Source organism: Pseudopipra pipra, chromosome 4 (genome assembly GCF_036250125.1).
Source record: "Pseudopipra pipra isolate bDixPip1 chromosome 4, bDixPip1.hap1, whole genome shotgun sequence".
Taxonomy (NCBI): Eukaryota; Metazoa; Chordata; class Aves; order Passeriformes; family Pipridae; genus Pseudopipra; species Pseudopipra pipra.
The window spans coordinates 42,367,722-42,395,035 of NC_087552.1; the positions used below are offsets into that span (position 1 = coordinate 42,367,722).

A 27,314-nucleotide genomic window follows, 5' to 3' on the forward strand; every position below is an offset into this window, starting at 1 on the left:
AATCCCTGTAAGATTCATTTTGTTAGCAGCTGAACTACTACAGCTTCTGCAGTTATGTACATAGAGCTTTCAGGCTAAGCAACACACCAGAAGAGCTTTTATTGCCAAAGTTATCATAGGCTATTTTGGAAATCAGAACAACTGTACTGGTCGCAGCACACTTTCTGTTATCTTTCTGAAAATATTCCTAATATACAAAGCAATAAAATGCTCAGTCAGTGATCAAAGCTTCAAAGATGGAGATTACACTTTTACTCAGTATGCCAGCCTGTGAAACCATCCTTTTTAAAATGAAATTTATGTAAGTAAGATTACCAGTTCCTTGGGTTCTCTGACAGGGGAATGGAATAATATTTATAAGGAAAATCTAGATCATGGCAGGATTTAGATTTAACTGTTAAGACAGATTTATATTGAACTGGATAGGATCTCACCATTTCACTGAATGTGATTTCTTCCTCCTATTAACACTCCTAAGGAAAGTGCTTTCCAGAGTCTCCTTTCACGTCTCTGTACCAGGCTTTTCAAGCAATCCCTAATGAAGCCTCAGCTTGCAGTCACCTCCCCCTTCCCCAGCAGCCTGGAGGGCTGGTTTGCCATGGGAGTGGTGCTGGTGGCCACAAAAGGGCCTGTGAAGTTTCATTTCAGTGAACCACCAGGCTCAAAGAGCCAATGGGTCAAAGTCCAGCTAAATTAATGGCTGGGGGAATTAGCTGATAGAAACATGATGGAGTTCTGCACCAGGAACAGAACAACTACCTGCTGGCTGGGTGCCCAGTGGATGGAAGGCACCTTGACAGAACGGGATCCACATGGATCCTTCTGTCCACTGGATGGATTGTGTTGAAGTGCCCTTGCTGCTGAAAAGGTGTGTCAATAAATACCAAGTATAGGAATGGATGACCAGAAAGGCTGCAGAATCTCTGATCTTGCAGACACTCACCTGGACAAGGCCTGAGCAACTGGATCTAACTGGTAAGTCAATGGTGCTTTCAGCAAGGGGTAAGACTAAATACCCTCTAGAGATCCTTTCAGTCCAAATGGTTCTATTGATTTTGAACTTCAGGAGCAGAAACACGGTTTATTATATTTACCTGTTTTCTTTGCTTCCTCTAGTAATTATTCTTTATTTGGAAATCAAAGCACTATCTCCTCAACTATTAAAATAAACCCAAGAAAAAGCGAGAAGTGTATAGTGCTTTAGACATGCACAAAGTAAGGATCAAAACTTCTTTAACATTTGCTTTAAAACATTAACCTCAAACTAAGCATGTGCTGTCTCAAGAGTTATGCACGTGCTTTCCCTTTCCAGAAAAGTGCCTTGGATATCAGAGAGTCCACTCACTAGCCTGAGTCAACTGACAAGTACTCTGATATCTTGTATATGTACCTCTACCAGATCAAAAACTTATCAGGAGAAATTTAAAATCCTATCATGTTCTCCAGTACTGCTTTTTTGTTACACAAGCAAGACAATACTTAGGAAACAAAAAAAAAAAAGCAATCATTAAAAAAAAGTGCTTTCCTGAAAACACCTGGACATTGGTTCAAAAAACTCCTGAGTTTTCATACACATTATATATTCACAGTATGCAAGGCCTGACATAAAAATATTTTTAGTAACTAGAATCACAATGCAGATATCTTTGAAGTCTGATCTTAGATCAGCAATTATCTATGAAGGAAACAGCAATTTTGCTGCCAAACCCAAACATTCTGCTTCTCTCCCCTCTGTCCTTGTGTCAGACATGTATAACTCAAAATGTTTCTACTTACTAATTCAGGCCAAAGAAAAAGATGTGCATAAGGTGGTTTAGTGACATTTTATTAAAGTAATTTTTTCAGGCTTCACCCTCCCCTACACATATGTGCAAATTTCTCCTTCTGGCACTAAGCCACAGACCAATTTTGAGGTGGAAAATAGTTGTAGGAAAAAGAGAGAAACACAAATTATTTTATAAGTGGACATATCTTATAATACATTACAGTGGTCCCTTTAGTAGTCAAATGGTTCATGAACATTATACTTTATGTAATATCACAAATGCACCAAATATGCTTTCCATATGATTGCAAAAACGGCAGCGCTCTGGAGCCAAGCGCATGACTTAATATTATAATAATGAGTCTACTTCAATGTAGTGGATTTTAATAAGACTTTAATAATACTGGTATGAAGCCAAATTACATAATGTCCCAAAATATGAAACAAGGCTTTTATAGAGAAAATAAAAGCTCATTGAAATATAACCACATAAAAACCCCAAAACAAACAACCACCAATGTTATCTAAACAAAGCCATTAGGCATATTTAATTTTTAAAACTCAAATTAGAGAAAAGGAACTCAAATCTATTCCCAGATCTCAGGACAAAATTAAAAAGGATATTATTTTAGGCAACACTTATGAAAATGGAGGTACTATGTCAGCACTGGGAAACAAGCTAACACCATAATTACCTCTTTTGGCACAGATCTGGATATGGATTGACTATCTCCAATTTCTCTCAGAGGACAAAATATGATTCAGTTACCTTACAGGTTGAGTTAAGACTGAGCTATGTTGGATTATCTAGAAACCATTTAGACCAATAAAATTATTTCCTTCTATGCATGAAAACAAGCTCCAAGTAAAAGTCCCAAAGGTAAAGAGACAAATTATTTACTCCCCTCAGCCTCCTCCAGTTCTGGAGTCTTGGGGAAAATAAGGACTTGAAAGCACTTGTAAAGCTCCATCAGGCATAGACAAATCTCAGAACAGCTTCCTCTGTCACCCCTCCCCAAGTATGGCAGTGTTAGATAGCAATTAAAAGAAAAATCAGTATTTTATTTGTTGGATAACATATGCAGAATGCCGCACATTCTTAAAGCTGTAAAACCTTTTAAATATTAGTGTTAAGCTAGTTGGAAGTTAACATTTGCATGGATAACATTTTTTGTCCTTTATTAGGATCAACTGTTTAGATCCACATATCCAACAGAGAGATCAACATATATTAGCATATTCCAGTGTACTACTGGTGCATATTACTCTTAAACTGAGGCTAAATCAATGCTGACAGCCCAACAGAGCATGTGGTGATGAATATGAGAAGAATCAGAGCAGTTTTCTTCAAATATATTGTTTCATCTATGTGTCTCCACTTTTTAAGCAATTTTGATAAAGGCATAAAAATTTTTAAAGTAGATTTAGATTCCACATGACAAGATTAAGTGAGGGGGACATTTTATGCCTTGTATTTCTTATAAGTCTACTTTAGCTACAGAAACCATTAAAAAGTTGCGAGTAACTTAAAGATGAAAGGCATTAGCAGCTTTTTAGAAAAGGATAATCATACTCTTCTAAAGATTTAATGAGACATAATTCACAGAAGCTTTTGACTTGGTTTACTGTTAATTGAATCAAAGTCGATGATGATCTTGTTACACTTTGGCTTGAATTCCCTTAAAAAAGAAAAATACAGATATTAGTTAGTGAGTAGTTAAAACATTTTGCTTACTTCAGTTCCAACTGAATTTTTGAAGGAATAAAAAAACCGAAACCCACATCCTTGGATTAATATAGTTTTCTTCTCTATGGGAGCCAATTATAGTGCACCATACTGAGAGAAACCTGGACAAGAAAGACTAAGACAAAAAGACACAAGGGGTGGGTTAGCCTGTACATTCTTCAGCTACTGGAGTTTATAAATTACCCAGGAGTCAAAGGACTTTTAATAGCTTAGCTGCAGGTGGTGCTATCATGTTACTACAGCTGGGATTTTTGTTCATATATATTAATATTTCAAATATTTTTAATATATATTTACAGATATAGGTATACAGAAAAATATTTAAATATACTGTATGCATATATAAAAAAGATATTTGGAAATATATTTTGATACGATTGATATTTTGATTTATTTTTTCCTGCCAAGTTTTAAAAACACTTTCAAAGTCTGTGTCAGTATATTAAAACATTTTTTTGTGCTCGGGGAATAGATTACATTATGCATCATACTGGGTAAAAACCAAACTAGTTAAGAGGGAATCATTTAAAAATTTTAACTTCAGAACTGTAAAATTAATACTGCCACAAAATGTTTTCTTTTATTATCATTAGAGCATCTGCTACAGCAATTAGCAAGGAAGGTATTTGGGGACCCAGAATATATTTTCCAATCTATCAGTAAACAAAAGATTATGCAAATAGTGTGGATTTAGAGCCTAATTAAGCTCTGCAGTTCAGTTCAAGAGATTCATTAAGTACCACCTACATCCTTAGCAATCAATACAAGGATAAGTAACGGTCAACACAGAAAAGCACATGCTGCTGACCACAGAAACTCTTGAATGCTTTGTCCAGAAGAGCAATCTGAAATGCAAAAAACATTTCTCACCCTGGAGAAGTTACAGGATTTGACTTGCAAGATAATGATTTATGCTTCTTAGTCAAATAGTCTTAGTAGACAGGAAATACACTGAAGGACTAAAACTGAATTTCAAGTACTGCTGTGTTTTTTCCATGGATGTTTCTTAGCCCAGTAGGTATCTTTCATCCCAAAATTTTATCTGTCAGAATTGTTATGTCTGCAAATTTTTCAAAGTCTTCATATTAATACCGTAAAACTTTTTAGAGTTGCAAAGCCTCCCTGGCTGCATAATTAGCCTCACCCACAGCATGTTACTCCCATCAAACTCGCTGTTGAACAGATTGTCTTTAGGTATCTCTGTCAGTGTCTTTAAAAACCCCACTCTTCAAACATTCTTCAGATTCTCATTATTTTAAGGCAAATATTTCACATTTTATGCTTTTCTCACAAAAAAAGATGACCAAAGAACACAGACAGCTATAGGCACCACAAATTAATTTTGGCTGGCTAGTTTGACACCTTCCCAAATCGGTTGCAATAAAAAGATACTAAAGTTTCAATAAGGATCAAGTTATTCAAACACATGCACAAAAAAAAAAAATTTCAGCTGGTCATTTCAGTCCAACTCATAGGATCATAGGATAATTCAAGTTGTAAGAGACTTCTGGAGATCATCTAGTCTAACCTCCTGCTCAAAGCAGAGTCAGTGATGACTCTACTGAGTACAATGTAACAACCATCACGTTTGTAATTTCACTTGCATTCTAAAACAAAACTAGCAATTTTCTCCTACAATTATGAAATTGAAATTTAACCATACAGAAGCCAAAGAATGGTATAACAGTCTGTCAATCCAGTACCTTTTACAAAGAAAACCATTTAAAAACACAACAAAAGAATAAAATGCTGCACAATGCAAAGAAGAAAAACTTTTCTCCTAAAGTTGGTCTCTTTCACACACCACTTTTTCCCCCTTTCCAGAGTAAATATAAAGTTAATTCAAAGTTCTCTCACCTGTATATAATACCTGCCAAATCAAACATCCGCCGTGCAGCTGTCATTTCCATAGTGTCATGATACTTGTCAGACATAAAAATAACTTCCTTTATGCCTAAACAAGTCATATAGAAAAGATGTTAGAATTACACTGAAAAAAAATAACTGTGTCTGGAGCACAAAATCAGAAAAGGCAGCATTCACCCACATGCTCTAGAACTCCTTGGTATACCTCTATTTATAGTTCTATTCTGTCTCAAATTGCTGAATGATCTATGCCTCAATTACTTAGGCAGGGGAGAAGCATAAAAGCTTCAAAAAAGAATTCACAAGATTTCAGAGCCTATCAACATCTTCTTGTGTTTGCCAGACAACATGAATATCAATACATTGTAATTTAGTGCTGATATAAGTGCATTAGGAAAAGGATGAGTGACTGACTAGATTGAGAACAAGGAGCCAATCTACCTCGAATACCATTTGATTCTATAAATAAGGGACTTGTAGCACAAATGCAGAATACCATCATCTTTCCCTCTTCACCTCTCGATTTCAAACCTTACTGAACCAAAATAAAGAAGCGTTCTGTTTACTACTTTCTTCCTAGATTCCTGTGGCAGTCAATAGAAAAACTCCCCAGAACAGCGATCCATGCTGGAATAGCATGACTTCACTCCATGAGCAAAATATACGCTACTTTAAGCAGACATTTTTACGGAACTGAAGCCTGCTGCAGATACTGCCTAATGTGAAAAAGGGAGACACATTTAGGCCAGCACACTTGCTGCAGTGGCACAGATTTATAACAATTGTAATGAAAGACATAATTAAAGTAGGATCATAGAAGTCTTATGACATTTATGAGCAAAGATATTTTAAAATCTTCAAATATCTACCATGCATCACATTCAAATTAAAATTTCATGTATATACTCCCACCAGACCTTTTCTCATGCAGAAGTTTATTTCGTTCTGCCCCATCTCTACTCAATGTGTCAGAGCACAGTAAAATTGACAGTAATTATATGCAAAGTCTGTGTTGTTCTTTGGCAGCTCCTGGTCTAAGAAGTTACAAACCTAAATTAGAAGTACGATTAGAATCACAGAAGATGCAATTAGCACTGGAAGAATTTGGCACCATTCAGATGCAAAAAACCCCACAAGTAGCATCTTATGAAGTTGACAGTGCAATTAATTTAGATCTAAGATCAGCAATTCAATATCAAATACATCTATGATAAGATACCAATGAGCTGGCAGCACTGCAACCCTGAAAAATCAGGCTGGCACTACTGCTTACCTGCCTGGATGATGAGCTTTGCACATTCATTACATGGAAATAAGGCAACGTACATGCTGCAGCCTTTCACATCAGCTGAGTTTTTGTTCATGATGGCATTCAGTTCAGCGTGGCACACTGATTAAACAGGAAAAGAAACAATTCATAATACCAATCATTAAAATAAATCGGTCAAACTAAAATTAAAGTGTTACAATATAACTGCTTATATCTTTTCAAAGGCAAATAGCGTGCACAGCTTGTCATAAAGGGCAGAGGAAGAAATAAAAGCAGAAGTACCAAGATCAATGAAGGTCAATTGTTCTGACCAGGCTGTTGATTAGTAATGATATCATTAAGTGCATAAGCATTGCCATTTGCCAACACCTATTGCAGGCAACAAAGCCGTAGGCTGTGGGCCAAGTAGCTGCAACCACCCTAAGTGAAGCAGTATCTCACAGCTTCACAACTCTCTGGAGTATCTAATTGCCAGTATAAAACAGCTCATTTATGTGTTTACATGCACAGATAGGAACAGTCTTATGGTTGTAAGAGTGCACTGCGCGCTCTTAAAGGCAGGAGAATCGTGAAGTGAAACTGAGCAGCTCTGTCCTCTGGGTCTCAGAACGGCTCAGCGCTGCTGCATGATTCTCTCACCCCCAGAATACTCAACACACACTCAACCATAAAAACGTCCCAGCTTTAATATTAAACTGACTTTACTGCTCATTAAAAGGTGCCAGACTTCCCAAGCACGAAAACAAAGTCCTGTATTTCTCCATGGATTTGAGATAGGCCAGGTAGCAACAGACCATCCTGCCTTATTTCACCTTAATAACACAACAGTTCTTTCTGGACAGACAGCACCTTAGGGTTTAAGTGTTTATAGGGTACACATCAGCAGATTATCTAATGTGTTACTAACACAGGTGAGAAGAGCACAGTTTCTATGTAATCCACAACGAACCTCTGAAAAAAACATTAGGATCTCCGTGAGAACTTCCTGTTTACTCCTAGGAATAAAAGCAAGTTGCATAATTTATATACCTACCTACTAAGAAACTGCCTGCTGCCCTGACTTTATAAACAGATGCTGAAGTCTGGTGTGGGTTTGAGCTCATTTAGAGACAACATTAAAAGTTTTTCCACTGTTCGTTTCGAATAATAGATTTTTTTTAAAAAGTAGGTTTTCCTCTCCCCTGCATCCATACAAAGATTAAAACAGACACAGTTTCATAGCACAACTTCACAGTAAATTTGGTACTTTATGCTGACCTCTATATGAATGATCTCACCACACAAATAACTGAGTGCAGTACCTTCAACACGCAGGAATCCCCTCTGAATGGAAATGTTTTCCGTATGTGCTGAATGTCTACCTGGAATTTTCTATGTAACAGCTAATGCACTACAAATTTACAGCCTAACTTATAGCACACAAACTTTCCCATGCAGACGAGTCACAAAGGACCAAACACTTGATAAAGAAAGCTCAGTATTGGCTTCTACCATGCCCATGTTTTGCTGTCCACGTACCTTCTCATAACCAGTAAAGCCAGAAACTAACACAAAAAATAGGAAATTAAAAAAAACCAACCCCAAAGCCAAGCACCATCACATTAAGGTTTCTTTTACTATTATTATTGTTTCTATTGCGGCTGTTATCGAGTCACACCATATTTTAAATATATGCCATTAAGTGTAAGACGGACAGTTATATGAACCTATACATTCAGAAAATCCAGAAAACATGCTGAACTCCATGTATATTACTAAATTGCAACAATCTTATGTAGCCTTCACAATAAACAGTCAGAGAATTATTTTTCTGGGGTTACAGAGTATTGAGTGAAAATGACTGTCATTATTTCCACAACTAGAACTAGGTTATGTCAACAGGACAGAAATATAATTTTTAAGTTTCTTTGAACACTATACTTATGTTGTAGGCAGCAGTCTAAAATACTGAAGGCCCCCAGAAAGGATGTTTTCAAAGGCTCACAGAACTAAAAAAAAATAAAACTAATTCCTTCAGTAAATATTTTTCCATCATTAAAACTCAGAAATTTTCAGCCATAAAACCAGACAAGTTTCATTATTAGTACTGCAACAAGTTTCCTTCCTGTACTGATGAGAGAGAAAGGTTCTTTTGGCAGACTTCTACAAACTTTCAACAACAAACCTCTTCCCAAGCAAAAACAAGATCAGGCCAAAACTAATTTATAGAAGACAATCAGCTGGAGCAAGGGAAAAAGAGAAATCTTGCTTCCTGACCATCTAGCACAATCTGAAGTTAAGAACAATTACAACTCTCCAATGTGGACAGAAGACACAGAGCCAGCAATAAGAAACAGACTAATCATTCTAGGACAAAAACTAGTCAGGGCTCCAACAGATCCAGCAGGCTTCTGTTTCAAACACAAAAGGAGATAGGTTTTTCATGCACGCAGTAGCCTAACCAAGTATTTCTTACTGAACTTATTGCAGAAAATAGTATGGGACTAGAACTTTGCACCGATGCCAGCAGTCATCTTTTTCCACCCAGTATTATTTTTTTTTAGTCTACTGGGCACTTAAATACCAAACCCTTTTGACTCAGTTGCTGTGACTTGCAAGAATATTCTGGGGAACTATCATTACGCGTGTCATTGTTTTATACATTTCCCCAGACTACAGGGGCTTACTGGCCCTGTAAGGGATATTATGCTAGTTGGTCCTTAAGAAGGTTTAGGCATCAGACAAATATTTTTAGGCTTCGTCTCATCACTCTTAATTCCCTCTTACTCCTATTCACCTCTCTCTGACAGACTGGCACTGATAAGGTAAGACAGTCTATTATCTCCAGACTTCTCTTATAGACCTGCCAAGCTTTGTTAAGAGACAGAAAACAAATCCAGGAGTCCAAAATCTCTCTTGCTAGTGACTAACTAGTTTGCATTTGGGGTGTTATGAAGATTTCTAATCTCTTAAGAGATCCTGCTAATAGTTACAAATAGCTCTTTCTGAGATAGTAAAAAGATAACTTAACCTTTCACAGGTACACAGTATTCAGAACTCTGAAAAATGTATATTTAAGCAGACTAGTAAAAGTAAGAATTTTTACAATACCCCATGAGGGGCTCCAGAGTTGTGGGGGGTTTTTTTGGTTTGTTTTTTTTTAATAATATTCACATATAGCCAACATAATAAGTCTGCAACACTGTTTTCCATTCTGGAAAAGTGGCTTGAAAAGTATTCTCAAAAGGCTTCATTAGCTGAAGGAATAACCATGCAATGAGAAGTTAAGTGTGTGCTCTGACATTCCCACCACCTGCTACTATATTCATGGGGGGGGGAAGCAGATGAATGACTGCTTCATTACTGATAGTATTAATTGCTAGTGTTTCTGTCTTTTCTCATTGCATACTGGTTTGTGTTGCATATATGAGGTAGTACTCATCCTTAAACCCCTACTTAAGAGGGGTTTAAGGATGAGTAAGTAAGAGACCCCTACTTGTCTTAACATGAACATGTTCTCAGTGGGTTGCAGAGTCAGAAGCACTCTTTCCACCTACTAAGTGTTCTGACTAGAAATTTTATAAGAACCACAGGACTAGTCAAAGTGTTTCTCAATACCGTTTAAAGGGTTACATGCTTGATGACGAACATAGTAGGGACACCGTAACTTTAAAGAACTTTTAAAGAAGCAGTCAGAGGAAGGGCTAGAGGGAATGACTTTTTTATGTTATTAATTACTGAGCCAGACTAGGAATTTTGAGAAAAAATATGCACTAAATATGGTGTTACATTTGAAAAGAATACATTTCAATGCATATAGATTGTCACACAGCAAGTTTTGACTTATTTATTAATATAAGTCTTTACAGTGTCATATCAACCAACTTGACAAATATTATGGGTTCCCAGCACAGACACATGGTAGTAGCACAACATCCTTCAACATAAACCTGGCACAGGAATGGATACAGGGAGTTCTGTAATTTGGCCCACTTCTATTCAGTTTATTGGTAAAATCTTCACCTTCTCACATTCATCCCTTGACCACTCCATCTTTGCCCAAGCTCCACCTACCAGTTATCCTTTACTTGCTGGATCTCTGACACTGAATATAGCAAAAATCATGAGAGGTATCAAAATAATAATTAAAAGAACGGAGTCTGGAATGACAACCACTGGCAACAGTGGTTGATGAATCTGGAATTTGTAGAACAACTTTTTTTTTTTTTTCAACCTTTGTGAAAGTGTAGGGATGGTTGCTGGTCACTGCATTAAGGGCAGGCAGGACACTGATGCTGGGCTGACATTGCCCTCAGCCCTTCCTGCCGGTCTCTTTCTTGCTGTGTGCTGGATAAGAGCAGTAGCTGTAGGCAGGGCACAGAGGCAAGGATAACACCACCAGGTTTTGTTGGAGTCCTAGCCTCTTCAGACTGCATTAAGAAAAACAGAACAGCCCCAGACTCAGTGCTTTCTTCCATGAGTAAAGAGAACTGGGAAGTGAAGATAGGAACTGCTCAGCCCATTTGTGAACATCCCAAATCCATGCAGGACAAGAGTAAGTGGAGTACTCCACGAGTAAGTGGAGACTGTCTTCTATAGATCGCCTTTCCAGCTGAAGTCTCAGCTTTGCACTGCCAACTGGAGAGAGAGCATCACACCTCTTCATAGTGCCTTATCAAATTTTGTGCTGTCAAAATAACAGCTTTATAAAACTAACATTTGCCTGAATATTGAGTGTTCATTTCTCTGAAAAATTGACAAAAAGCTCATAATCCTAACACGAGGAAATGTTGATAACAGTTTGTTTCATTTTACACAGCAGGTACTGTTCAATTAGAGCATACTTTTTGCCACAGCACATATTTTATCATATCTGAACCTGTATAAATATTTGTAAGCATATTTACTCAATATTTTCTGTATTGCTCAGAGGCTTCTAAATTTGCCAGTCATTTTAATTTAAAACTCTTAATTAGAGACTGGTTGTCAAATGGATGTTCTTAGATTCAGTGGAGACAGAGGGCATAACAAGAGCATGGCAACTAACATTAGTGGGAATATTTGCGTTAATAGGAGAAAAATGTAATATTTTAAATGATTGGTGAGAGGAAACTGAGCATCATCAAATCCTTGGATTCATCTAACAGAAACAGAGGGCACACTTTTGACTCTAAAAGCCAGAATTCTGCCTAATTATTAAGAAGCTTCTGCACACAGTACTGAACACAATGCTTCAAGAAGGGCTTTTAACAACATCTTAGTAAAGCAGGTATTCAAGCCTTCCATTTCTCTCATGTGCACAGACACATCCCCACTGCTGTCACTGACTGGCAGCCTGGAAACAGCGAGTTCCAACATAACAAGAAAATCCTGATTTTGTGCTGTGAAAAATGGCATTCTGCAAAACACCCTGTGCTTTCTCACATAACAAGGCTATACTACTTAACTGTTCAAATATACACTACAACTAGAAGGAAGAGTTTTAATCCGCTTTAAGGCTCTCATAAGGAATGCACAGTATCAACAGAGGTGATCCACAGTCACTATTCCTGTAATATCCAAATGCCTTGCAAACATTTGTATCCTCTAAGGTAAAGTGAGCACTACCCACCACATTTTAATGCCTTCTTTCAGTAGCAGCTCAGGTTGCACCTAGACTCCTTAATCGAGCACAACACTGTCCCTAACAGTGAGCTGAGCAGAACCCACACTTGGGGTGGGATAGATATGTACCATGTATTGCAGCAGACAGAGATAACCCAGACACTGGTGAATTTCGAACCAACAAGTTTAAAGATACAGCAAAATTCAAGAGTGACAAGACTGATTTAACCCTACAACAGAAGTTCAAAAAGTAACAGTCATCAGTAAATGCATGGGAAAGGAGGAAGGGTTAATCACAGTGAATAAGAAAAGCTAGAAGAACAATCCTGGCAAAAACAAGAACCTGTAAACTAATCACAGATAAATTTAGGGTGGAAATTGGAAGTTTTCTAGCCACAAAACAATGAATCTGATCAGAGATGTGGGGTCAATGCATCCATCAGTTCTGCTGGAGCTCAATAAATTTATTATAGGATCATCTAACACACTTCTGCAGAGATAGCCCCTGGGTCCAATCCCCTACTGTGTCTCTGCTGCTAAACATGACAGGGCCAGGGACTGACCCTTGGCCCTGAGGCCAACTGGCACAGACTAGCTCCTGTTTGTGTTACCCAGGGCTCCATCGGCATTACAGGGTACTTGGCACTGGGTTTCCTCAAGGCTCCACGTCTCAAGAGTCCCACGACACCACACACTTATTTTGCATGTCTCAGTTCAAAGTGCATAAAGCAGTGAGATAACTTTTTTGCAGCTCACCAGAGAGGTGTTTTCAGAGCATGAAACAGAGTATGAGTTGCATATCCCCCAGTATGGCCTGAGGGAAGAAGGAGGGTTAAGCATAGCATCTCAGCAGGCTTTGCATTATAAGCCTATACAGGATGATGTTTTCTTGCAGCCTTTTTTCCACCTTGCCTTCTGGAGCACCATTGGAGGAGCAATACTCAGGCTTTGTTCTAGAGAGAGCTAGTCAGAGTAGTCCGAAACAGATGGGAAGTGAGCTAATGTTTATGCCTCACCTACAACACTACGTAAGATCAGAAGGTCAGCATTCAGATCCTCCCCCAGCCCTCTTCTGTAGCACTACGGATGCACGAAGTAGCTCTAGAAAACACCTTCCAACTTAGTGTGGTGGTACATGCCCAATTACTATCAGCTTTATCTAATAAGCTACACTGCAGCTCTAGGGATGAAAGTGCCACCATTCCCACGGTTAGCTAATGGAGCACACAGTAAGTTTGTACCATCTCTGAACAAGCCAGTCAGGAAACAACAATAAAAAGTTCAATTTACACAAATACTGTGATGATTAGCAAAAACAGAAAGGAAAACATGACAGTTTAATGAGATTTTAGCAGCAATTCTACGTGTACCAAAATTTTTTAAAGCAGATTTTTTTTATATATATACTTGTCTGGTCTGTCAACCGTGCTATCAAGATTAATAAGAAACTGCTACAGTTTAAATGATCTGTGAATTACAAAATAGATTGTTTATTCATCACAGCAGACACTTTGTGTTACAAAGTTGTGATTTTTTTAATGAGGTGGAGATTAAGATTCTGAGGAGGAAAGGCAGTAGTTAGACCAATTCCCAGAAATCAACTTGTCTCTCCAAGCTGTTAGTGGTTAGTGAATTTTTTAAATATCACATGCTCCACATCTTTTGGAGGCAGAATTAACCAAAGAAGTAAAATTCTCAGGTCATCTTGTACAAAGATTTTTCACAGCACTTTTAGTTTAAATTGGTCAGTTTAAGGTGCCTGGAACATGCTCAGGTGCCAGAGACCACCCACACCGATCTTAGTTCAGAACTGAGATCTTACAGCAGCATAAAGGTTCAACCAAAATCAATATTCCGTTTTCAGTGCTTTATATTTAATCAATTGGCTAACACTTGTTTCCACATCCTACAAATAAAGAGCAGTCATACCAAATTGCACCACTATTGTCACAACATCATATGTAAAACCAGTGGTTTAGAGCAGACTTAAAATTTGGATGGAGCAGATTTCAAATTTGGCCCTAGTACTGGGAATACATCTCTTACAAAAAATAATATGAAATGATCTTGAGCTTAAGAGTTAACATGAGAGGTTTTATAATAAATCGGTAAAGTGAACAAGGACAAAGTACTGGGGTTTCAAGAACTCAAAAATATCAAACTGATGAATTATGTGCTGAGCCACTGCATATCATCTTCCACTTTAATGCCATGGGAAAACAGAAAATGTAATGCTGGTTTTTAGAGAGAGCTCTGGGTGAAGTGAGGCAATGTCAAAACTCATGCAAGTTTAATTTCTCTATCAGATCAATTGTTAAAGTTACAAGTGAGAAACAGAATTAGTAGGCAGAGATAAATACTGTACACCGGAAAAGAGCCAGGGTTTCTTTGCAAAAGGTGAACTCTGGTGCTTATGTCCCCCCACCCATGCAGGGAGAAGGGAAAATTTCTCAAGGCTCTTGCTCTATTTTGTTATTCTTCCCCCTGCCATTCCTGCGTCCAGGACAGGCTGAGATGCAGCACAGGATGTAGTTCCTAATGCCTGTTTTTCCTGTGCCCATGGCTTCTGCTGCATCGGCCTCACCCACAGAGACGCAGCAGGAGCTGGAGTGAGTATAGAAAGATGAAGAAGGACTTAAGGAAGCACAGGGACTGTACAGTCTCTTATTAGTCCTAATGAAAGCTTCTTCCCAACATCAGCTGTTGCAGGCCACGAGGCAGCTCAACTCCATTTCCATGCCCAGAAGACAGCAAGCATAACATGAAGCCTGAGGCAGCTCAGTCTCCTTGGTTCCTGCAAACCACACCAGGCTCAGAGGAGGAACTGTACAGCCCTGCTGACAGGTGCATAAAGACTCAGAGGACCCTTCAAAGGACGCTTACAGAAGGCCAAACTATGCCTACTGCAAAGACAAAGACAGGATCCAAAGCAGCACTCAACCACATTCACCACAAAACCATCCTTGCTCTTCATTCTGTTTGTCCATTTAATATATGTGAATCAAATCAGAGGCTGAAATAAACAACAAAAGTCATCCCACCCATGGAAGGGTAGATCCAGTGCACACCACATGAGGCAAAAGTGGCATGGAATGACAGAATGCAATCACACACTCCAAGACAAACAAAATTCAGTTCCTTCGTAATAGATATTACCTATGCCATCGATACCTGACATGGAAATTTCTCACAAGCACTGGAGTTCACAATTTTAATACCTGCATTTTAGACCCAATTATTTGTTTTGCATATATACGCTCTCTGTAATTTCTGTGGAGACGAACACACGGAAGCAGCAATCATCTGCATACACTGCAACTGTGCACTAATGAGCTGCTTTATATTTACAAGCTTTCACTATCCAATCCAAAACAGCTAATATTTATGAACATATTTCACCAGGAAGTCAGCTTTTCATAAAGACTGATTTTTATCCTGCTGTACCACATGTAGGCACATTAATGAAGTCAAGTGAGTGGAAGAAAAACTGATCAATACTTTACCAGCTGAACTTTCACAGTTACAGATATCACAAGTCTAAACTGTCAACCACAAGAAGCCTTACCATAAGGATATTTTGTGTCTAGTCTGTTTGCTGCTGTTCTTGTCCAGGGTAGTACATCATCACTGCAACCATTAGGCATCCCATTGTAGCCAATTCCAACAATCTTGTTTTCTGTATTTACAATGCAGGCACCAACCTAAATAAAATCAGATTTATATAGTACCAACAGCATGCAAAACAACATATCAACAGGAAAGATGAGGCGATAATAGTTAGTCCTATAATTTTCATTTAAGTGATAAAAGTTTCACTTAATATATTAAGTCACGCTATCTAGTGAGCAAGGCTACAATTGTACCTAATTGGTTGGGCTTTAAAATAAATCAGGGCAGCAGCAACCCAGCTACCCCTTTGGTCATGCCATTCCTATCTCAACCTGCCAGCACCGTTCCTTGTCTGATTATGAAGTGAATCTAGTTCAGGGAACAGCACTGATCTAACCTTAGTAAACTTGTCAGTTCAACTCCCCAAACTAGCTTTTCCAGCAGCAGTATGAACAGCAGCAGCAAAAGAAAAGGTATGAAACTTGGAACAGAAATACTGTATTATATTAATCTGTAATATCTGTTGGCTTACAATACTGTAAGCCAACAGTATTGTTGGCTTATGCAGGCCTCACAAGCCTTTGTGCCTTGTTTACACAAACATGCACTAAAATACCAGACCTTTTAACTCCCACCTTCCATTGCTTCAATCCAAGTCTACACAGAGACTCTTCTCATAGAATGATAAAGTGTCCCATTTTTATCTTTTCTCCCTATATTATTTACTGAAATGGCAACAGTACTGATTTTAATTCACACAACCTGTTTATCAACTAGCTCTTGGTAACAAACTTTAGCCCCAAATGAATACCCTTCAGTGAGCCAAGTGCCGTAACATACAGAAGGCAGTGAGTAATTGAACAGATTGTTTTTCTGGGATCTGCTTCCTGAATTTTTTCACACAAAGGAAGACTAACAGGATGACTGGATCCTGCAGAACATCATGTTTCTGATGTATCAATTGCCTCAAATCAATATTGAACAAGACTGAACAGAGGCACATGAAAGATGCAAAAAATGGGGACAGACAGTGAAGCAGAGGGAAAAAGGGGATCTTGAGGGAGGACCCAAACTAGAAGAAAACTCCTGTCAACCCAAGAACAAACAAACAAACAGGTAAGGAAAAGAAACCTGTAAAATGCTGTGTCTTTAAAAATTACAGTCTAAAACTTTCAGCAGTTTTACCCTTCTCTGAAAGTGACTATATTTATTGGAAAAAGGAAAGAAAATGCAAGTGTTATTTTAACTTCTAGATGAAAAGATGATTCACAAAACACCAAGCTGCAAATGTACACACAGAATTATACACGAGGTCAGCTCCAATAAGAGAATTTCTATAACAAAAAGTGCTGACTATGTTAAAAATTGAATAGTTATACACTAAAAAAACTTTTATTAAGAAATCCCTGGAAGTGCTACATGTGCATCTGATGTGATGTGCAATATAGATTAGGTTATGTTATTATTATATGTTGCCTTCTTACCTGAGAGCTTGGATCCTTGCTTCTTTGTGCTGACAAAAAAGCTACTGCCATAAAATATTCAGGCCATTCCAAATAATCTTCTCGTTTTTTGCAGGATGTTTCATTGCTGAAACTATAGTTTATAGAAAAAAACAGCCATCAGCAAGCAACACAGACCTAGAGTTACTACAAATTTTATTCTTTTAACATGCACAAGTTTAAAGTAACCAGAATCAGAATGTGGCTAAGACCACACATGCACAAATACTTTAACAGTAAAACCATCACTGTGATGTGCTTTCCAGGAACTTATATATGCAACATTTTCTTTTGGGGGGGAAAAAGCATCCAAGCGAGGTTACGGGTTTCAGTTTTAGATAAGAAGGTTGAGGTATTCAGAGTCACTGAGCTATTTCAAGACAGAGCAACTTACCCTTTATAGATAACACCTTGCATATTTCTAAGAGTCAGGTATATCATGTACTGGCATTCTTCTCACCCAAACAACAAAATGTTTTTTATGATGGCTGTGATAACTGCAAGCCTCTAATCTAAGTTATTTGGTACTTCTGCCTATGACAAGTGCTTGCCAGATTTCTATTTGGTAGCTTCCTCTACAGTCATTCATTTCTGACCGTACAATTATCACTATAAGTTTGCTTCTTGTTACAATACTTACCACTAAAAATCTAAAGCCATTCCAATAGTCCCCTGCTAAGTTTCCCTTGAGATTATGTCCTATGAAAGCCTTCTGAAAACTGACAGGAGATGGGCTCAAGAACTTTTCCTTGACATATAATGTATAAAAGCATCAGAATAGGTTCCTTCTTTCCCTGCACTGAAGGGTATATTTGGGGGAAGGAGGAAGGAAAAAAAAGGTGATGCATCATTTTCTCTTGTGTGCTCGGACTGTGTAAGACACAGCAGGGGAATTTCTGTGCTCTTCAGCTCGAAGAGAAGAAAGACAAAGACACCTCTCCCCTCTCCACACACATATCTAAGCTTCAAAAATTTCAAGAAAAAGATCAAATTCAAAGAAATTTCCCCAAACTCTCACACCTATTATTGCTACACCTTGAAAACCAAACCAATGGAACATCCTAAGCATAATGTCTAGCCTATCAAAATATAAGGGGCACAGTACATTTCTTCTTGGGCTCCTCTTACCAAGGACTACAGCTTAAGACTGAGACACCCATCTAGGGAGGTACAGCCAGGCAGAAAAACACGTCACAGGTAACTGCAAACAACAAGACATCTCCTAGCAACACTAGTACCAGCCCCTTCAGAAGACAAATGTGAGAAATCAAGTGTTTAGTTAATCATTATTTTTATAACCAAAAACCTGTATTAGAGGGTTGCAGTTAGCTTGTCATAAAGAGGTTACGCTATTTCAGTGAAGATAATGCCAGCACATGATAAAACTGTACTTTAGAAACCTACAGGGTGCTATTTACCAAAGATAAATTGCTGGTTTTGAATAGTTTGTATGTGGCACATTACAAGTTAGCAATTTTGGCTTGTTCTTGGAATGAATGAGGATCATCCTTAAGGCTACTGTCTCATTGTAAGGAGGGAGAAACACACACCCTTGGTGTAACCCAAACACCTCTCTCATATTTTGACAAGAGTGTAAATAGTGCCCAGAACTGTCAATTGTCAAAATACATGAATCGAGCATGTGATTCTGAAAATGCACAAACTGGCTTGAGTCACTATAACTAAAGGATTGGGGCTATATCCTACCAAGAAGGAAAAAGTGTTCAGAGAACAAGAAGCTCACAGCATAAAAGAAAGATTAAAGACATTCCCTCACACTTCTTCACACCAAACAGAACTTTGACAGGCTAACTGAAATGTTAGAAGAGTTTTTGAGCTAACTGATTATTTAAAATACCTCACAAAACCAGATTTATAAAATCTAAAACACCATTGGACTTTATGATCAGTTTAATACATTCCTAAGTACGTGACATTCACAGTGACGTCTTTGGAGAGAGATGAAACACAACTACAGTGAACAAAACATGCTGGGGAAAGGGCTCTAGAAAGACAGTGCTACTCTGAACTAAGAGGTCATGAGTTCTCCTTTTGTTAAACTATTCCCTAGCAACCCTATTTATCCAAAACACAAAAAAAGCTAGTATTTACTTTTCTAATAAATATAGAGCTGTATGTAAGTGGAGGTCCCTCAGAGTACCAACTTCACAGGGAGAGAAGCATATCTAAAAAGCGAGCAGAAGGCTTACATCAAAGAGAACAGAAGAAAAACCCAAAGCCCTTACTCAATTACTTCTACTTAACATCACCGTGTTTGGCGAGATAATTCCCTCAACTCAGTGCACAGGAATGCAGGACTGTGAAGTGGGTATAAACCACTTAATTTCTGATTGAGCAGAAGCCAAGGCCTTGGCTAGCAGTCAAGCACACACAGGAAAATTAAGTTTATGGATTTGGTGCAGCCGATCATCTTCTTTATGCTCATTTGCAAGTTCTATAATTGCATGAATGAAAGCTACTCTAGAAAATACCATAGCTAGCTGTAAAAAAGGCAATTAAGCTTTACCCTTATGATAACCCATAAGAACTTATGAACAAAAATAATGGGAACTGAAACCCATGAAAAAAACACTGCTCAAGAAGAACACGAGGGAAAAAACACTTAATTTTTTAAAAAATTAGTAGTCTATAGAAAAGTCTGTGTAAACAGTATTTCAAATAAAAAGAGAAAAAGATTCTGTAATTAGAGAACACTGCCTCCCTTTCCACTTCTTTTTCATCCATCCTGGCTTCAAGTAAGCTGTAACACCATCTGAAAAAGGAACAAATGTCATTCAGCTACTTAAAAAAAGGCCTACCATAACTAAAAACTTCACTGAGAATCCTAAAACAGAATATATCACCTCAAATCTTTTCATACAACAATTATGACGGTCAGCTATACATAGTACAACCAGAGAACTAGTGAGTATCAAACACATTCCCCTTTTCTTAAATTTTTCCTCTGCTTTCTTATCTTTGATGTCACGTTCATTATCTTACAACTCTATTTTACAAGTATTTTTTCCCCAGTATCAAGTATACTCCTAAAGACCAACTATCAATACTTCGTCATTTCAATCACAGAAATTAAGGTAAAAATAAAGTGTGTATTAAAAATAAGAAATAAACATCTCCAGCAATGCTCTTGTTCCCCAAAAGCCAAACAGGATATGGGCTCTTGCTGCCTTTCAAGACAGCCTTCTTCTATAAGTCTCATATTTTATAATCACTATTAGATCAAACAAATATGGTATTTCCTTTACTTGAGGCTTTTCACCTTTCCCCTCATTTATGTACTAAGATACGGTCATTACCTATTCCTTACTAGGAGGGAAGGTTTTGAGAGAGAAAAATCAACCTTTCTTAGAGAAAAACGATACTCAGCGCATTGAACATTAACTATATTAAAATTTTTCTTGTGAGATAACCCACCAAACCTGCAAACATAAACATTGTATAGAAATACTGAGCCCCAATAGAGCAGTACAAGAATATCTCCCTTCACTGAAAGTATTTCACTTTTACAGTCACTTTTGACTTTAATTAATTGCATGTTGCTCACGCCGGTCTCCATTTCCGGAAATAATGACCACGAGACACCCTGCCTGCTCTTTGTGCCACCGCGGAAATTACAAAGCCCAAGGAAAACAGATGGGCCTTCGGAGGCTCCAAGAAACGCCTCCCCGCCGGGACGGGTTTTCCCGGGCACGGGGGCGGCTCCCGGCTCCGCGGAGGCCTCCTCTCCCTGCCTCTTCTTCCCTCCCAGGACACCACCTTCCCTCCCTCTTCTTCTTCCCTGCCCCGAAGGTCACCGGCTTCCCTCCCCGCTGCCCTCAGCTGCCGGGACGGCCGCATGGAGCGGCGGGCCTCACCCGCGGGCGGCAGCGGCCAGGCCCGGGGCAGAGAAAGTTTAGTCAGCAGGAGCATGAGGAGAGCACGGTGCCGGTGGAAGAGGAAAGACGGGCGGGAAGAGCTTGGAAAAGTCTCCCGCGGGCCCCCCCATGCCCCTCAGCCTCCTCCACCCGCGTACCCGTTCTGGCAGTGGCCGGGCTGAGGGCGGCTCATCCCGCCGGTGCCGCGATCTCTTTCCTTTCGCCGCTTGGCGCCACAGCGGAGGCGGGCGGGGAAAGGGGCGGCCCCGGGGGTGCCCCGGCCCCGGCGGGAGGCCCCGGTTTGGGTGCGCCCGCAGCGCCCGGGAGTTGGTCCTGCTGACCCGGGGGAGGCCACTGGCGCTCCCGGGCTGCTGCTGGAGCCTCTGCGGCGTGTAAACGGGTTGCTTGAATATCTGTTTGTGTAGTTTTCATTTTTTCTGACAGGTGCTGTTCCTAACGTTATGCTTCGATACAAGCATGAGGGTTTTCACCCGGCTCACGCTCTTGAGGTAAATACTATTCATTAAAGCTTGACATTAACATATTATGATGTCTAAAAATCGGGGTTTTTTTTTGTTGTTGTTCTCTGGATATGAAATTGATATGTAAAGTGAGTTATGGTTTATTAATACCTCCAGCTGCTGCCAGGTTTTAGAAGTCTCCCAGGATGCACAGGTAGCTGAACATGTATATTGTCCATTACAGTGCAATATAAGCAGTATAATAATAAATATAAAATGTTGGTATGGTGTGTTTGTCTTGCTCCTGTGAGAGCTCCCTACCCTGGCTGGCTGGCTGCCACAGGGGCCTGCCTTTATGGAAGCACTCAAATGGGAGCACAGTACACATGTTTGCTCCGTGGGGCTGCAAGGCATCAAGTGAAAACTGCCCAAACCCAGCCGTATGTGACCAGTTCGGGTCCCACTGGAGGCAGTGACAGGTGCAGCATACTCAGTGATGGACAAAAGGAAAACACTTGCCTTTGAGAGCATCCCCAAGAGGGGTTTGTGCGCACAAACCATGGGTTCACGCTGCGTGTGAGCTGCACCATTGATCTGAATGTGGTCAACAGATATGACTGAGAGAGTGTTTTCCTGCAGCCTGGTCAAAAATCCTCCTCTTCATCCAGGAAGATGCTTCAGGTTGGAAACAGGACATTTTTTGGAAGCTGGGCATATAGCAGTCCTATCCTGGAAGCTGTCTTTATAGTTCCCCATCACTGACCATATGCATAGCAAATTGAACGAGTGGGTACACCTTACTACACCAGCATGTGTGCAAGAAGACAGCTAAATCAAGGAACCTGCCATGCTCAGAGTTACTTTTGAAGCTATGCCAAAATAGAGAGATCCTGCAGTGATAAAAACAGAGGAACACATGCTAATATGTTTTCGTATTTACATTGCTGTATAAGCTAGCCATCTTTTTCTTTTTTTGAGACAACTGACAAACCATCAAATATGAAAATGTTACTTAATTTCACAGATATTTCTATTCATTTGTAACCAAAAAACTTGGCAAAAGCAGCCTGTTATATTTCAACTGACAAGTTTTTCAGCCCTCAGAGTGGAAAACATACAGCTATTTCCATTTGCGAGACTTCTATTATCACAATTTCATATGGACAACACATGTTCATGTACGGTTTGTTAATGAATGAAAAGAAACTATTTAAATGCAAGAAAAAGAAAACAAATTTAATGAAAGTAGCATCATTCAGGAAAGCATAAGCCTGGAGGTAAAATGAAAGACCTGACTATGGCTGATCATGAAGAGAGTTATGGAGCACTCATTTAATTTATCTGGAGAAAAAAATAGCATAATTCAATTCCGAAAGTTTTCTACTCTCTGTATATCTGTTTCTGCGCTCTTGAAATATGAATTAAAATAGATAGTGCTGCAATTACCCATGCCAAATTTGTTATTTTTCATAATTAGGATTCTGAGGACAGACCATAACACCTACTAACCTTTAAAATTTGCTGCTTTTGTGCTGATCATACATAGTGAATGATTTTCTGTTCTATGAGCACCGGAGTTCTTACAAACTATTCCCTTCCTCTGAACTTATCATTTAACTTATCATTTAACTTAACATTTTCCAGCTAACACCTATAAACAAGCCAGAACCAAATTCAAAGTATTACTATTCCCATTTCTCAAAAAACAAACTAAGATTCTTGCTCCCTTCTCTTTCTCTCCTATTATACAAGAAAAAAATATACATTGCAAAGTAACTACTTATATTACTAAGCAATGAGGTTTTTAATTTCAGAGTGGAGTTTTCAACTTTCTATAAAATTACATAAGAATGATATATTTTTTGAAATGCAAAACTTAGCAAATAAGCTTCCATAATAATTTGAAAGTACTGTTGGTGGCCAGTCACTTGTGGTGTCCCCCAGGGATCAGTGTTGGGCCCAGTCCTGTTTAATGTCTTTATTGATGATCTGGATGAGGGGATTGAGTGTACCATCAGCAGCTCTGCAGATGACACCAAGCTGGGGGGGATTGTCGATCAGCTGGAAGGCAGGAGGGCTCTTCAGAGGGACCTGGACAGGCTGGAGAGTTGGGCTGATTTCAACAGGATGAGGTTCAACAAGGCCAAGTGCCGGGTCCTGCACTTTGGCCACAACAACCCCCTGCAGCGCTACAGGCTGGGGACAGAGTGGCTGGAGAGCAGCCAGGCAGAAAGGGACCTGGGAGTTTGGATTGACAGGAAGCTGAACATGAGCCAGCAGTGTGCCCAGGTGGCCAAGAAGGCCAATGGCATCCTGGCCTGGATCAGGAACAGTGTGGCCAACAGGTCCAGGGAAGTGATTCTTCCCCTGTACTCAGCACTGGTGAGGCCACCCCTGGAGTACTGTGTCCAGTTCTGGGCCCCTCAGTTCAGGAAGGATATTGAGGTGCTGGAGCAGGTCCAGAGAAGAGCAATGAAGCTGGTGAAGGGACTCGAGCACAAGTCCTGTGAGGAGAGGCTGAGGGAGCTGGGGCTGTTCAGCCTGGAGAAGAGGAGGCTCAGGGGAGACCTCATCACTCTCTACAACTCCCTGAAAGGAGGTTGTAGCCAGGTGGGGGTTGGTCTCTTTTCCCAGACAACCAGCAATAGGGCAAGAGGGCACAGTCTTAAGCTGTGCCAGGGGAGGTTTAGGTTGGATATTAGGAAGAAATTTTTTACGGAGAGAGTAATCAGACATTGGAATGGGCTGCCCAGGGAGGTGGTGGATTCGCTGTGCATGGAGGTCTTCAAGAAGAGACTGGATGAGGCACTTAGTGCCATGGTCTAGTAACCATGGCGGTGTTGGATCAAGGGTTGGACTTGATGATCTCGGAGGTCTTTTCCAACCCAGTTGATTCTATGATTCTATCTCAATCTAGTAAAATGACAAATTTTTATTTTTTTAAAATTTTTCAAACATTATTGACTCTTCTGTCTTGTCGTTCCTCAAACCCCAAAAACCTAGCTAACAATATTCAGCATTTCTTATAATACAACAGTGATATATGGCCTGAGGAGGAAAACTTTTGGTGGAATTTTAGTAGATTGCTCCTGTAGGGTTGCTAAATGACACATCCTCTGGAAACTTTGCTACATTTTGATTTTTCCCTACGTTTTTTCAAAGAATTGTACTGCAAACTTCTCTTGTGGCCAAGTTGTGACTGTTCTTCTGACAATATGCTACGTACCTGACATTACAGCCTCTTTCTTCAAGCACACTTGGGAAGTAGGTTACACCTGGATTAGGTAGGATTTCACCAGGATCCAGTGGTCTAAACACAGGGTTGTGCCAAGGGTAGGTAGTTTGACTTGCTACAGGTATGGGGCAGTCATGCTGCCTGGCAGGTTCCATAAGACTTCTCTGGCAGCTGCCTGCTTTGCAAAAGCAGCAGCTACTCTGGATCTGCTGTCTGAATCCTCCTCTCCATTAACTCTGCAATCTGGAAGCTTATTTGCACCCTTCATCTGTCTCAGAACCATTCAGATCTCTTTGACAGAACTAGAGGGCTCTTACTCAAAGCTCCTGTTAAGACAGACGTGCACTCAAATAGACTAAATTTCTTTTAATTTTGTATCTAACACTCTCTGGTTCCGCAGAAGGAGGATGTATGTCAAGAAGACTGGAATACTTCAGATAGTCTTTTATAAGTTATCTTTTTTGTGTCTCATTTCCTTACATGGTCCCAAGGATGGATTATCATGACCTTGCTGTATAGACATCAATACACAATCTGAGCTGATTACAAATACTTTAGATGCTTTTATTAATGAAGAGCGATACAAATATGAAAGACATGCTAAATATATAACCATCTGTCAAGGTGTTTATATTTTTAGCTTCCTGCTAGTGAAACATTCATATCTACCTTTTGTCAATTTTGATAAAAGCAAACTAAGTTGAGCTTCGGGAACCCCCAGGTTCCAGACCCTCTCTTCTCCTTCTTACTGCTTGCCAACAGACTCTTTTAACTTTGCTGGCAAGCAAGATCTCTCCTCAAATGTACCATATGTATAAGTCATGGCTCGGAGAGTAATGGTTGCTATTTGCCAGGATACGGAGCATGCAATTTGGTAGACCACACTCAAAACTTAAGGGAAAAGTAAAAAGAAATTGCTAACAAGTTGTTTTCTTTTTCTGTAATAGAGTGAATTTTTCAGAAACTAATTACTAGGTTTGGAGAGAAATACAGATAAATAAATATGACAATATGTCTTTATATCTTAACATCTGGTTCTTACCTATCTTTCAGATGAGTAACTGCTCATTGACAAGATAATTTTCATAGTTAAAGAACATTGTTTTTTAGGCAAGTCTCATCTTCTAAATGTTTTTCCAAATAGGAATTTCTACCTGAGTTAAACTTTTTCTTCTATACTTGCTTACAGACAAAACCCACATTAAATACAAATGAAGCTGCTGGCATATGCTGCAGTTCTCAATTTTTGTAGTTAATTTAATCAAGAATATGAGGTTATGGCTTCCTCACTGATCAAAAAACATTTGTTGCAATGTCAGGCTTTGTACTGTGAACAAAATACTATTTTGGAACCTCTATGGTAGAAGACATAAACAGGGTTAGCTGCAGCATCTTTTTAGTAAACCAGCCCCTTAACAGAACTGCAATAAACTGCTAAATTTTCATATTGTAGCATTTTGTACAGGGGCCATGAGCATTTCAGAATCGCTACAGGATTTTTAACTTTAGCATGTAACTCTTTATACTACATAATTTTGTAACTACTTATTGATAAAGATGGTAAGAAATGCAACTTATTACCAGCCTATGATGAAAAACAAATTGTATGGTATCATGGTAAATTAGGGGCAGATAGAAGCCTGTTAAAAATCTAGTATTTTCAAACTCAGCTAATAAAATTCAGGACATTGTAATTTGTGTTTAGATGCCTACCTTTTTGCAGATTTGTAACCAATGAATGTCAGAAATTCTTGTGCATGATGAGTATCCCTGACAGAATCAAGGCAATACTAAGACATCTCTATGTTTTTCATGTCCTAATGGAAATCTTCTCTTTATTCTTAAATTTTGATGGCTTGTGTATTACCTTACCTTTCTATAGCATCTGTTCCTTGAAAACTAGAATCTAGTGCTAAATTTAAGTTTTCTTCCTTCCTGTCCAAGTAAGATACTATTTTGAGTATCACATTCTCAGTCTTCTAGGCTCAAAATTCTGCAGTTTACTAACTCCCTAAATCTGGAATTTTTGCACTTTATTCTGACTGGGGTCACAAATGAGAATATAAATAATACTCTTAAAACAGTCTCCTGATCCATTTTTAGCACTACAGCTATTTTTCGTCTCACCTAAAATTTTTATAGACATATAGTGCTTTCCTAATTTTGACAGCTCTCTTTTTTATTCAGATTGACGGTTGTAGTTACAGGCAAATATTGTCTTTGCAGTACCTTGGTCACATAGTTGTTTCTTTGGTATCAGTATATTCTCCAGCTAGATTTGTTCTTTCTGTATCTTATTTGCTGATATTTTCTCTGTTTGTGTTTCTGTAATGTTTGTATCTAAGTCTCTGACCAGTCCTCTACTTTTAAAACTCCTTGTTCCATTCATACCTGCCCTTGC

At 39.0% G+C, this 27,314-nt stretch overlaps 1 protein-coding gene across 2 annotated transcripts; it reads right to left on the reverse strand.

The window, feature by feature from the left end:
* Positions 1 to 2,142: 2,142 nt before the first annotated feature.
* DCTD (dCMP deaminase) lies at positions 2,143 to 21,481 on the reverse strand. 2 transcript variants are annotated; one of them, XM_064652555.1, is made up of 7 exons: positions 21,376 to 21,481; positions 20,065 to 20,115; positions 17,325 to 17,436; positions 15,797 to 15,932; positions 6,652 to 6,768; positions 5,370 to 5,466; positions 2,143 to 3,444 (listed from the first exon to the last, which is right to left on the reverse strand). In XM_064652555.1, the coding sequence occupies exons 1-7, from the start codon at positions 21,408 to 21,410 to the stop codon at positions 3,366 to 3,368; spliced, it is 627 nt and encodes a 208-aa protein (XP_064508625.1). In that variant the 5' UTR covers positions 21,411 to 21,481; the 3' UTR covers positions 2,143 to 3,365. The 2 variants fall into 2 exon arrangements, with proteins under 2 accessions (XP_064508625.1, XP_064508626.1); XM_064652556.1 differs by lacking the exon at positions 20,065 to 20,115.
* Between the last annotated feature and the right edge of the window lie 5,833 nt (positions 21,482 to 27,314).

Bases quoted from the DNA above. Each gene is read 5' to 3' on its own strand.
- DCTD (XM_064652555.1), bottom strand. From the start codon at position 21,410: ATGAGCCGCCCTCAGCCCGGCCACTGCCAGAACGG. The intron at 15,933-17,324 runs GTAAGAAGGCAA...GATTTTATTTAG, and splicing joins GCAAGGATCCAAGCTCTCAG to GTTGGTGCCTGCATTGTAAA. The intron at 3,445-5,369 runs GTGAGAGAACTT...TTCTTTTTTAAG, and splicing joins TTGGCAGGTATTATATACAG to GGAATTCAAGCCAAAGTGTA.